At 37.9% G+C, this 11,465-nt stretch overlaps 2 protein-coding genes across 2 annotated transcripts in view; one reads left to right on the top strand and one right to left on the bottom strand.

Moving 5' to 3' along the window:
* Positions 1-11,465, bottom strand: part of LOC143470780 (cadherin-23-like) — a 39,695-nt gene that overhangs the window by 18,376 nt on the left and 9,854 nt on the right. The window contains exons 17-19 of the mRNA XM_076969047.1: positions 10,788-10,945; positions 10,058-10,147; positions 9,336-9,464 (exon numbers count right to left, since the gene is read on the bottom strand). Of these exons, the coding sequence (XP_076825162.1) occupies positions 9,336-9,464; positions 10,058-10,147; positions 10,788-10,945 (377 nt within the window). The remainder of the gene's footprint in view (positions 1-9,335; positions 9,465-10,057; positions 10,148-10,787; positions 10,946-11,465) is intronic.
* LOC143470148 (uncharacterized) lies at positions 920-9,208 on the top strand. Its single transcript, XM_076968081.1, has 10 exons — positions 920-1,085; positions 1,201-3,467; positions 3,552-3,671; positions 3,938-7,198; positions 7,325-7,488; positions 7,757-7,841; positions 8,037-8,293; positions 8,424-8,496; positions 8,565-8,668; positions 8,732-9,208. The coding sequence occupies exons 1-10, from the start codon at positions 1,026-1,028 to the stop codon at positions 9,022-9,024; spliced, it is 6,684 nt and encodes a 2,227-aa protein (XP_076824196.1). The 5' UTR covers positions 920-1,025; the 3' UTR covers positions 9,025-9,208.

Here is an 11,465-nt window from a genome sequence, read left to right as displayed (position 1 = left end):
ATATTTGCAACAATGATTTGTTACTTCTTATATTCAAATTCGCTTCATGTTAACTGTGTCTCAGTATAAACCGGCCATTAAAGCTGTGCTTAACAACCGTGTGTAGATAAGCTTGGTCTTGCTTAACAACAAAAGTTTGTAGATAAGCTTGGTCAGTAATTGCAAACCTTGAGTAATTGCAAACCTCGAGAAAGATTTAAAGAAAAACATTGAATCATTTTTTTTCTTAGCAATTTCATAAATATTGGTGAATAATTGGAATAACTATATATTACTGAAGACTGCTGTTGTAATTGTCGGTACATTTACCAAATGCATTTTTTTTGTCACAGCTCTGGCAATGTAGATTGCTATATATTGAACAAAGTGTATCAAAAATTGGTCTGTTCTACCGGTTAGTTATACCGTGTAGAAATTAAAAAACAATATGACATGAACAAGATAAGATGAAACGACCATGTTGTGTAAACAGAAAGTCAATACGCATCGAGATAAAACACATTTCCTATTCACTTCCTGCTTTGCCCCGATCCTATTACGTTGCACCCAGCGTAACGATGCGTGTTGCTGGGCACATAAAAGCAAAAATCAAACAAAGAAGTAGTATTTAAAATATATGCTGATAAGTTTAGTTTTATTCAACATGGGACACTAGTTTGTCAATTGATAAATCAACCAACTCAGTATATACAAAGAACTACGACAGCAATACAACTACAGCTATCTGTACAAAAGGATTTGACAACAAGTATTACGTGAAAGCAACATGTACATGTAAATGATTACCGTCAAAAAACGTTCGAATACCGACAAATATGCATATCCTTTACGTAATAATGACAAAACAAAAACAACCATTGTGTCAAATTACTAAAATCAGGTCATGTCAGGCAATATCTACAACAACAAAAAAGTCAAACTGCTGAAAGGTTGCTTCTATACTTGAAATCCAAAAAGTGGCATTTTTTATTAATCTAGAACAGGTTATAGTTTATAAGTGAATTGATTGAAACAAAGAAAGAACAATGAGTGAAACCAATCTGGTAGACTTACTACGAAAATATTCAGACAAAGAAGCAGACAGGGTATGATAATAGTCTTATAGATACCAATAAATAATTCAAGTGTCAGATGTCTTGTAAAGCCAATGAATGCAAGCGTTACCAATTTCTTCAATCAGACTTTTAATTTTTTATGCAGAACATCTTCAACCCAACCCTTTTAGACAAAGAAAAGTCATCTTCAGAAACGGAGCAATCATTGACTCAAAACTCAGGCTCTTACTCGAAGAAACTTGGGACGATTACAAGGAAGTGCATCGAAGCGTTCAAAGAGAAGAGCCCAAAGGGAATGAAAAAGAAAACGCAACAACAGGAAATGATGTCACAAAACGGGAATCGTCTGAGCGGTCTCCTCCAAATTGAGTTGGTTGAAGAGGAAGAAGATGAAGAAGCAGCAGAATTTAGCCGGACATATGAAGAGATCCTGCCTATCTCTTCTGCTAACCTTGTTGGTAAAAGTGCCATAGAAACAACAACTAATCTAACTTGCAATCAAGATGCTGTTCCACGGCATGTAGTTAGTTCTTCTCCAGCAGTTGTAGAACCAATACAAGAAGAAAAAACTGGCAACAATAAAACAATGACAAGTGGCGGCAGTCCCAGGAGATCATCAAACTTGTCCACAGAGAATGTCCTCCTCTGCCCGAACCACACTCCTGAGGACGCCTTTACACCTCCGGCAATCCTGTGGAGTCCTAAACCCGCACCAAGATTGAAAATACATCGTTACAAGCACAAACCAAAGCCGACTCTCCGTTCATTTCAGCACCGGAGTAATGAACAAGATAAGAAGCTCAACGATTCTAAGGATGGAAGTAACTTTGCTGAAACAAATTTGCAAAAAAGCAAAATGCAAGAACATCCACTGAAAGCTAACAAAAGCAATGAAGCTTTTGATAACGCTTCACCAAGCCAACTATTGCCTGCAGTACAACACCAAACAGCTAATAACAGCTTAAAAAGTGAACAGCAAATGTCTCGATCTATTTCTAATATCAAACCTCAAAGTGTGCGATCAACAACTAAGCAATCTGATCCAAAGAACCAAGAAGGCATGGATAAAAATCTTCAACAAGTTTTGGAAGCACGTCGCCAACACATAGAGAAGAGCAGCAAACCAATAACCCATGACATTGAGGACATCAACAGCACCCAAAGTGACAAACAAGTTACCAAAAAACTTGTACCAGGTTTTAATGAAACAGACCCGCAAATAAAGAAGAATTATATAACTGAACAAATAATTGCAGTTAATTCGGAAACAAGTAAAGCAACAGAAGATACTTCCAAGGAAACCAGTGAATACAAAATTATTCCACTAGAAAACGTTGCGAGTACACAACGTAAAAAATCGAAGGATGTTCGAAAAAGCGATCTGGATAAAGCTGAAGAAGGTGGTCCAAGTGCTTTGGCATCAAAACCCTCCACATTCAATGCACCCACCCTCTCCAAAAAAATGGCTCAAACATTAACCACTATATTTAGTTCTCCGCGCAAATCCGGAAGTGGAAATCAACAGGAAGACCTTCTTCAACTTCTGGAGGTCAGCAGGAAGGAAAAACGAAAGAAAAGTGAAATGCTCTCAGATGAAGATCTGAAACGAATCCAAGAAAAGGAAGATGAAGAAGTCATGGAAGATCATTATGTCCAGAGAATACAGAAAGAAGAAAAAGAGGCATTAAACCAAAGTGATCCTGAAAATGATAAACTGAAATTATATGTTGACAATGCTTTTGTGGTTACCAACGCCAACAGCGATGAAGTGCGACCAAACCCAATGCCTTCACCAAAAGGGGCACTAGGTGGATTCCGAACTCGTTTGGCAACTTTGCGCAGCAAAACAATTAAAAGAAAATCTGTAATCAATGACAATGATGAGGGACGGAGTCGAACAAAGAGTGTTGGTTTAAACAAAGAGGGCACACAGTCAAGCAGATTGGCCAAAGTCAGACGAGCAGTATCCATGAAAGTCACGGACACTTTCAGAAGGAAAAAATCGGAGACGGGTCGTTTGAAAACTGAAGAGGAAGAAGAGGCTTTAAAGCATATCATTGGTTCTCCTGTAAACTTCCGCAAGGAGCTTGGAAAAGACCAATTCTGGCATGCCGACAATGACAGTGACATCTTTCTTAATGTGGCCACGCCACGCCGCAAAACTGTGCGCCGCGAAAGCAACAGTCCTCGACCACCACCATCACCTCGGAAGCCAGCCACAGGAACCTTCTTTCAGAGAATGTCACCGTTAAAGACGGGCATAAAGCACCAAAGTCCAAAAGGTGAAACAAGCGTGAGATTTGTGACAGCTACTGCCAGAGAGAAGCGATTAAGTGCGCACGACTTCGAGACTTTGGATTTGAAACCTGATGTCTGGAGATCGTGGCGTCCAGCAGAACAAAAATTTCACACGTGAGTACAACGTCTGACATATAGCTGAAGTTCACGAAGTGGCAATTGGTGGTATGGTAATTTAAACATTCGAATTTTTCGCAGAACCGGTGTAGGTATGAAAAAGATCAGAGAATCTTTGTTACTGGATGATTGGGAAACAATCACACAGTTTGGGGCAATGACCTTGAAAAGGAAAGAATCGATAAGCCCAACAAGTCACATGTAAGATACTTAAAGTGAACCTAACAATGCACATTGTTACATCACAGGCAATTAGTTATATCCATTTAAACAAAAGCAAAACTTTTAATCCAAAACAAAATCCATCCAAAAAAACGATTGGTAAACTGGCAATTACAAATAACCAATCTTATTAATAATAAAAACGTTTTGATAATATTATCAGTGGTAATAGTGTAATGTATGTTACATGAATGATGATAACTGCTTCAAAAAGAAGACAGAAAAATGTACATTTATACTCCCAGATATGAAGAAATATCAGACCAACCTTTGTCAAGAGACACGACATTTGATGACATTTTAGTTGAAGGGAAGGAATATCAATTTATCGATGATGTATTTGCCGACATCACAAAATCAATTGACGATGAGTATGCAGAGGAAGAAAGCTTGGAAGAAAACCCAGAGAACCGTGATGATTACGCGCTTGAACAACCACCAAAACATGATGGTAACACCAATGAAATTGATGAAGTGGACGCCAAAACAAACTTTGATTCATCAATCAACACAACGACAACATTTTTGACACCGAACCTGACACATTTTGAGGACATAACTTCACCCCGATTGAAGCGAAGCGGTCAGCTGATAAGCGGAAAACGACCACTGACAAAAATGCTAAAAAATGAAGAATACGTCACAATGACGTCGCCTGTACATGGCACTTCACAGCTCAGCACTTCAGATAAAACTGCCGCCTCAGTTGAAATATCGCCCAATGTGTCATCAATTCAAGTTGAAGCAGCTGGCCCTGACGTGGGTGCAGAAACAAAGCAATTAAAACCAGAACCGAGCGGCTTGTCGGGGTTTCTTGATCGACTTGTTCACGGCGGATCAAAGAAAAGTAAGAACTCTTCTAATAGTCAGAACTCGTCACCCGGTGCACCAAAACATAAAAAGAAAACAAGGAAAGCGACGAAGAAAAAAGGAAACAGCAAGAAAAGTAAAGACACCTTGGAGGTACCAAAGTTCTACTCACCATACCCAAGCTCCGATGAGTATTCTTTCTCTGATCAATCGAGCCTTGGTCTATCCAATGATGACACGACATACCACGGAGTGATTTCTATCCATGACGTAAGTGACAACGAAGATTCAATCACAGGAATCACGATCTTTGACGAGCAGCCAATGTACAATCCAGGTGACAAAGGCGACATTACAAGAAACGACAATGATGTGGGCGATAATACTAAAGAAAGCAATTTTTTACTTCAACTTGGTCAAATTCTGCAAAACAAGATTCAACCTGAAGTTGTGGATGATGTGTCAGACAACAATGAAGTCCAGCAAAATGACACTGCAGCTTATGAAGGTTTTGCGTTCCTACCTTCATCACCGACACCAACTGACCATTCAAAAACCACTGAACTGAAGACACAAACACCAGAGCGGACAACAACAAGCGAGAATGGTTTAAAGGCAAACTATGAAGAAAAAAGCAATGAAAGGAAGGACAACAGCGATATTTACAACCAACCAACAATTGTACAAATGGCAACTGCGAAAGATGATGTTGATGTTCTGCATGATGTAATATACGATGAACCAATGCTAGATGGTAGTACAAAGAATATTTATGGTGAAGACCAAAATGTGTATCTAAACCCTCTCCACGTTGACAGTCAGCAAGAAGAGTTCAATAAAACGTACGAAGATGAAACATACAACCACCCTCCCAAGGACAATGCGCTTATAAAATATGGGGACACAAAAAATGAAATGAAAACTGACTCCATCAACAACGAAGCAACATATAAAGAAACAGCAAACTATATTAGCAACGAAGAAATATATGACAAACCGCCCGAGGAACTGAATATAACAAACCAAGGTGGATTGAGGAATGAACTGAACAAGATATTTACGAGCAAAGAAAACAATACCAGTCAACAAACACAGGTGACTGGATATGCTGGAAATCAAGGAAAACCGTCCAAACAACCAACAGTTCAACATCATTTTGGTTTATTTAACCAACTTACAAAAATATTTTCTGGCGATGAACAACAACCAGAGAGTTGCGACTATGACGACATATACGACATCCCATTTGAACCAGATAAGGAGAAAGACAATAACTTGAAAGAAAGCAAACATGACCATCCAAGTTTGGAGCCAGGACCAAAAAATGAAATGGCTTACGCTGGACAGAGTGGCACACAGGAGAACCAACAAGCTGAAGAAATGGTTGACAAAAACAAGACCTTTTCCCATTTTCAGACATATGGGTCAAGTCCTGTTGGCAAAGATTGTAATCTATATGAGAGGAATAGAATTTATGACCAGCCCCTGTTGAAGCAGGAAAAGCAACGATATTTGTTCCCCAGTAACACGACAAATACCCAAAGTTTTAAAACCTTCCAAAAACCGACTGATTTGGAACAACTTTACCCAGAAATGAAAAAAGATATCCAAGAACCTGATGAAGATATATACGACCTCCCAGCAGATGATGAACCCATCTCAACTCATCCAACAAAAACCATCAAAAGCGCCGTTTTCCTACCAGTGGAAAACTATAAGTCACCCAACATAAACAACGAATTAAAGAACAAAGCTAACGTGGAAACCGTAGAGGTCACGAAAAATACTGTATATAACCTCAATGATACTTACTGTAGGCGACAAGATATGAATAAGGAAGAAAAGTGTGGTGGGCCAGAATACTCAGTAAATGCCTTAAATAAATCACCAGCAGAAACAAACGACAAATTGTCGGTGTTGTCGAAAGTGGAATTTGCATACGAGCTCAGGCGAATACTCCAACAAAAAACTGGCAACATGATGACGTATTCGACATCAAACAATGGAAATGTTGTAAAACCTGAGGTAACGGCTAGCTACGTCAGTGGACAGATAGCTCCTCCATCCACAGACGTCTCTGGTGATTGCGACCAGATTTACGACTTACCTGATGACTGTATACTTGACCATTGTCAAGTAGCAGAACAGACAGCAATTTCAACAGCAACAAGTTACGATAGCCCAAAGCTATCGCCTTTGACACCAGAAAGTAATTATCTTCCGACAATTGACATCAAAGGTTCCGTGAAAAGTTTTCCTCACAAGTCAGTAGAGGATGTCACTGAAGACTGTGAAGTATACGATGAATCTCCTGAGACAATATACGACTTGCCACCAGTTGAAGAACAACCAGGAGAAACAACGAGACCTGAATCTTACAATCTCCTGGAGCAAATACCCACATCATCGTTACATCAAAATCTTTCTCCCAATCACGTAACACCCCCAAAGAATTTGCCAGGTGTATCGTATAACGTGCTACATGACAATATTAGGCGACGACATGCTTCTGGTGTTGAAAATCTATACGACGACCCTTCCATACTCGCTAACTACTCAGTCAACAAAACTCCTGTGATGGTGACAGCATCAATGCGCATGAGCAATGACGATTATGAGGACATAAAAGATGATGATGACGATTATGTCGACGTGTCGGAATTCTCAAAAATGCACAGTGGGGCGACACCAAAACAGTAAGCATATCATGACATATTAAACAAACAAAAAATGGCGTTAATGTCATAATTTAATGTTTAATAACCATATTCTACACTCTCATAAATAAAACAAAGTTGATCATATGAGATGTTTAATCGCAGTCCTCCAACGAGTCAAAGATTTTTCGAGTATGACTTCCTCAATAGGTCTGGACGGTTTGCTCAACCATCAACATCAGAGTATGTCAGGTTTGAGAAGATACTGGAGATAAAGCACGGTCAGTGCTGCCTCTCCGTACCTTACATCACGGTCAGCAAACTAGCGGGTAAGTTGAGTTCAACAAACTTGACAAAGTAAAGTTCATTCAGGATAAAAACGAAAACCAAAACAATAGAAATCATTTTGTCCAGCACGTATGTTTCATGCGTACTGGCATCGGTACGTTAATATTTACCAATACACCGACAAGCATATTTGTATACTCATCGACGATATGTATATGGGGAGATGACAGTCTATTGCAACAATAAAATAACGCAAGCATAACCACAAGCAAATATCTGCAAACATTTTTGGTTGTTTTTTCATTTCAGCACCAACCATGGACAGTGGTGATATTTTTGTGTCAGACTGCATGGGAGATTGCATCGACGTTTATGGGTCTAATGGTGAACACAAGTGGGTACTAAAGAGCTAAAGTCTGTTACATTATTTTGGAAACTAAGATACTAAAATGGTCGAAAAATTTAAAAATACTTTTGACGTTTTTGCTAAACTTTTGGCAAACCAATTGCGACAAAAGATGAAGCAAGGAGAAGAATCTTTTCATTAACCAGGAGTTCAGCAAAGTTTTCAAAGAACATTTTTCTCCAGATCAACCATAAACGTAGCCGGCAACCCACGGGGGCTGACATCACAAACATTGCGTAATGTGCTTTGTACATCGTGCAAGACCGGAGAAATTTCGGTGATGGACACAACAAAAGGGGCCGTCACGCGCCAAATCGGCAAAGTGGCAGGTCTCACAAGTCCCCGCTACATCACAATGCACCCAGAGAATCAGGCCTTTGTTGCATCAGACATAAGCTACCTGGGTACCTGGAGCCTGCCCATGTTTGATTTAAGAACAGGTGACACATTTTAATGCCAGAGTACATGATGGGAAGTAAACGGTTTCATGAAATATTTCTTTGAAATTATTTTATAACTTTCCTTGTAAAATGCAAATTTAAAGACAATGCGCTCATTGTTAACCAACAGGGGACATTGTGATGTCACTAACGTCATCAAGAAGCAAAACAAAAATGAGTTGGCCAGAATTTCTCACCATAAGGTAGTCAGAAAACAATTTTGTCAAATCTACCAGAGACCAAACCTTACAACGTTTTCAAAATCATTCAGGCACGGCAGCGACCAGCTTTATGTGAGCGATTCGGAGAATAATTGTATTTTTGTTTATGACATCAGAAGAGCTGATATAGCAGCGATGACTATTGGGAAAAAAGGTACGCAATAGAAATGAATATTTCGTAAAGACTGTTGGCAATATAATCAAAGCTTTGCTTTAGGGAGTGAAGATGGTGAACTACTTCACCCATGTGGGGTTGCGTACATCACTGAGGGTAACATTACCCATACGTCAGCTCCAGGTGGGTCAGTGCTGGTTTCTGATTGGGGGAACAACCGGATCTCTGCTTTCGACGCAGTCAATGGTGAATACCAATGTCAGCTCATAGGAGCTGATGGAAGTCAAACTGCGGAAACTCTGGACATGCCTTATGACATCACAGTTGATATAAAAGGGATAGTCTATTTAACTGAAAGTCAAACTAACAATATAAAAGTGTTTAAGGGCGTTTAATATTACAGTGAAATGGCAAATCCTTTCAATCTTTATTTGATCACAAAATGCTTTGAAACGAACGTCCAAGTAAAGAATTTTTAATAAACTTAGTTTGACTATTGTTCTTTTTTATTGCTCTGTCTATGAGCTCATTTCAATGTATACTGCTGCGTAGCTGTGCAACCATTTAAAGCTGAATGCAGTGAAATAAAAGTTTTATTTATTATTAAGTGAATCAAGCAAATACTTTCAGCGTGGAATTGTGACTTTAAACATATCCTAGAAAACTCCATAAACTAATCATTAAAGGACACCAAAATGAAGCTTACTGTGAGCAAACCAAAGGATCCGCTGTTGATGGTTTCAATGCTAAACGCAGATAAAAATTCCACAGGAAGGTCCGAGCTAATGCTGTATGTGATGTCATTATTGCAAGCATCGCCGTCTGTCGCAAATACCTGGAGAAATCATAAGCTTCTATTTCAGTACCACCAGATACCAGTAATACTTCATATAATGTAATATGCATATGCGTAATACTTCATATAATACATTGTTTTCGTTGAAAGAACTTTTAAACTAATCTGATATTTTAAGTTTTATAAAAATGTTGATTTTACTTTGAATGATCAAGGAACAGAAACTCTTCTCACATGATGCAAAGCAAACATCTACTGTACGCACAATGCTAACCCACAAAACACTCAAATCTTTAATTGGCACGGAATATTTACACAAATGGGCCAGGCCATGCACAAGCTTAAAAGTTCACTGAATATGGGTGAACCTTCCATGTTCATATATGTGCTTCGTGTTAAAACTTCTTGATATAAAACTAAAAGATTAATTTATGTCACGATTAAAGATCACTTTCTAAGTATCTATGATATCTATCTATGGTATCTTGTATGGTTTCTAAGCATGATCCCTTCAAAAGGGTATTGAAGTTATGTAAGTTGCCATCTCGAAGGTGTTTTAAAGAACAATCGAAAAAAATACAAACAACAAACGCTACCGACAACCAACCCATGGTGCACGGCACCAGCCTTACCTTAACAACCTCTGTTCCAGGCGTCGATCCCTCCTTGACAGATGCAGTGTATGAGGACTGATTGAATGCTGGAGCGTTGTCATTCACATTCTATAAAAAAAATTTTGCAATAACAATCATAGAGAGACATTATATACAGAAAAAATTTATACTTAATCAAAAGTAAAGTGAACTGTGCAAACAAAATAAAGAAAACACTGCACATTTAAAATTAAAGTATTGTAAATGGATTAAAAAGTCAAGTTATTTTCATACAATCAGGCATTGATATTTCAGTAAACATAATTTAAAGCCAAATAAAAATAGTCAATATTTACAAGCAGTAAATTAATCAGCGTTTTCCAAAAATTCAAAGCTGGTTTCATGTAAGCACGGTAAACTTAATTTACACAAGAATTCATTACTGGCTGTTGTGGATATTCAAACAAATAGTAATTGTTAATCACACACGTCAGCAGTAATAACTGCAGTAGCAGGCTTCCACCTATTATGTCATAAATGCTTCAGATTATTTCAAAACCAAACATGAAATAAATGATTAACAAAATTGTCATAGGTTCCAACAAGATCAATAAATGTTACCGTGATGATTTTAAAAAATTAACAAGGTTTTATGTGAATATTGAATGGTCAGGTTTTACTATGTTGAAAAGTGTGACAAAATAAACGGGCTATCCTTCACGAATTCTGTTGTACCAAACTAAAAGCAAGCATAGTAAATAACACAAACCTCAAGTGTGATTGTCACATCAACGGTGCTGTTCAGTGACGGTGTGCCTTGGTCCTTTGCCATCACAGTAAGTTTGATGTCGGCAAATCCACCATTACAATCAAGCAGTTTTGGGTCCAGTGATTCAAAATCAAACGGGCTCTTTAGTGTGATGTCACCTGAAAAGAAACAATGAAAATACACTGTAGGTCTAGTATTTGATTTTTGTAAATAACATGAAAATGCAAGAACAAAAATTTTTCAAGTTTGTGAGTACACTGTACATTAATACATAATGTACGTTTAAGTGTACATCATGTTACTTTGTTTCAGCACAAAATGAGAGAATGTTATCAAAATAAAGCCCAGTTTAATTTATAATATGACAAAGCTCATAACATGGCCCCGTATCAATAAATGTACAACTGAACTTTTTTGGTCACCAGCATCAGGCTAATTTTTATTTCAAGGTCAACTGTTCCTGCTTTACTAAGTCAAATCAGATTGTTATTGTTTCTAAAATATAATAATTAATTGTAACATAATTAGTTAATAACAATATAATAATTAATATAATCAATATGTAATTACGCTAATTTAAAATTAAGCAACTGCCCTAGTGTGTCAACAACATCGAGTCTCAGAATAATTAAACAATCATATTTTTTTGTTCAAAGCAATGTTTTGCACCATGGAAAG

This window comes from Clavelina lepadiformis, chromosome 9, assembly GCF_947623445.1.
Source record: "Clavelina lepadiformis chromosome 9, kaClaLepa1.1, whole genome shotgun sequence".
NCBI lineage: Eukaryota > Metazoa > Chordata > Ascidiacea > Aplousobranchia > Clavelinidae > Clavelina > Clavelina lepadiformis.
Note: the sequence above shows the minus strand (reverse complement) of the source record. Positions and strands in the feature narration are given on the sequence as shown.

Excerpts from the sequence above, each read along its gene's own strand:
- LOC143470148 (XM_076968081.1), top strand. The coding sequence starts at position 1,026 with ATGAGTGAAACCAATCTGGTAGACTTACTACGAAAATATTCAGACAAA. Across the intron at positions 3,672-3,937 it reads ATAAGCCCAACAAGTCACAT|ATATGAAGAAATATCAGACC; the intron begins GTAAGATACTTA and ends TTATACTCCCAG. Across the intron at positions 7,489-7,756 it reads CACGGTCAGCAAACTAGCGG|CACCAACCATGGACAGTGGT; the intron begins GTAAGTTGAGTT and ends TTTTCATTTCAG.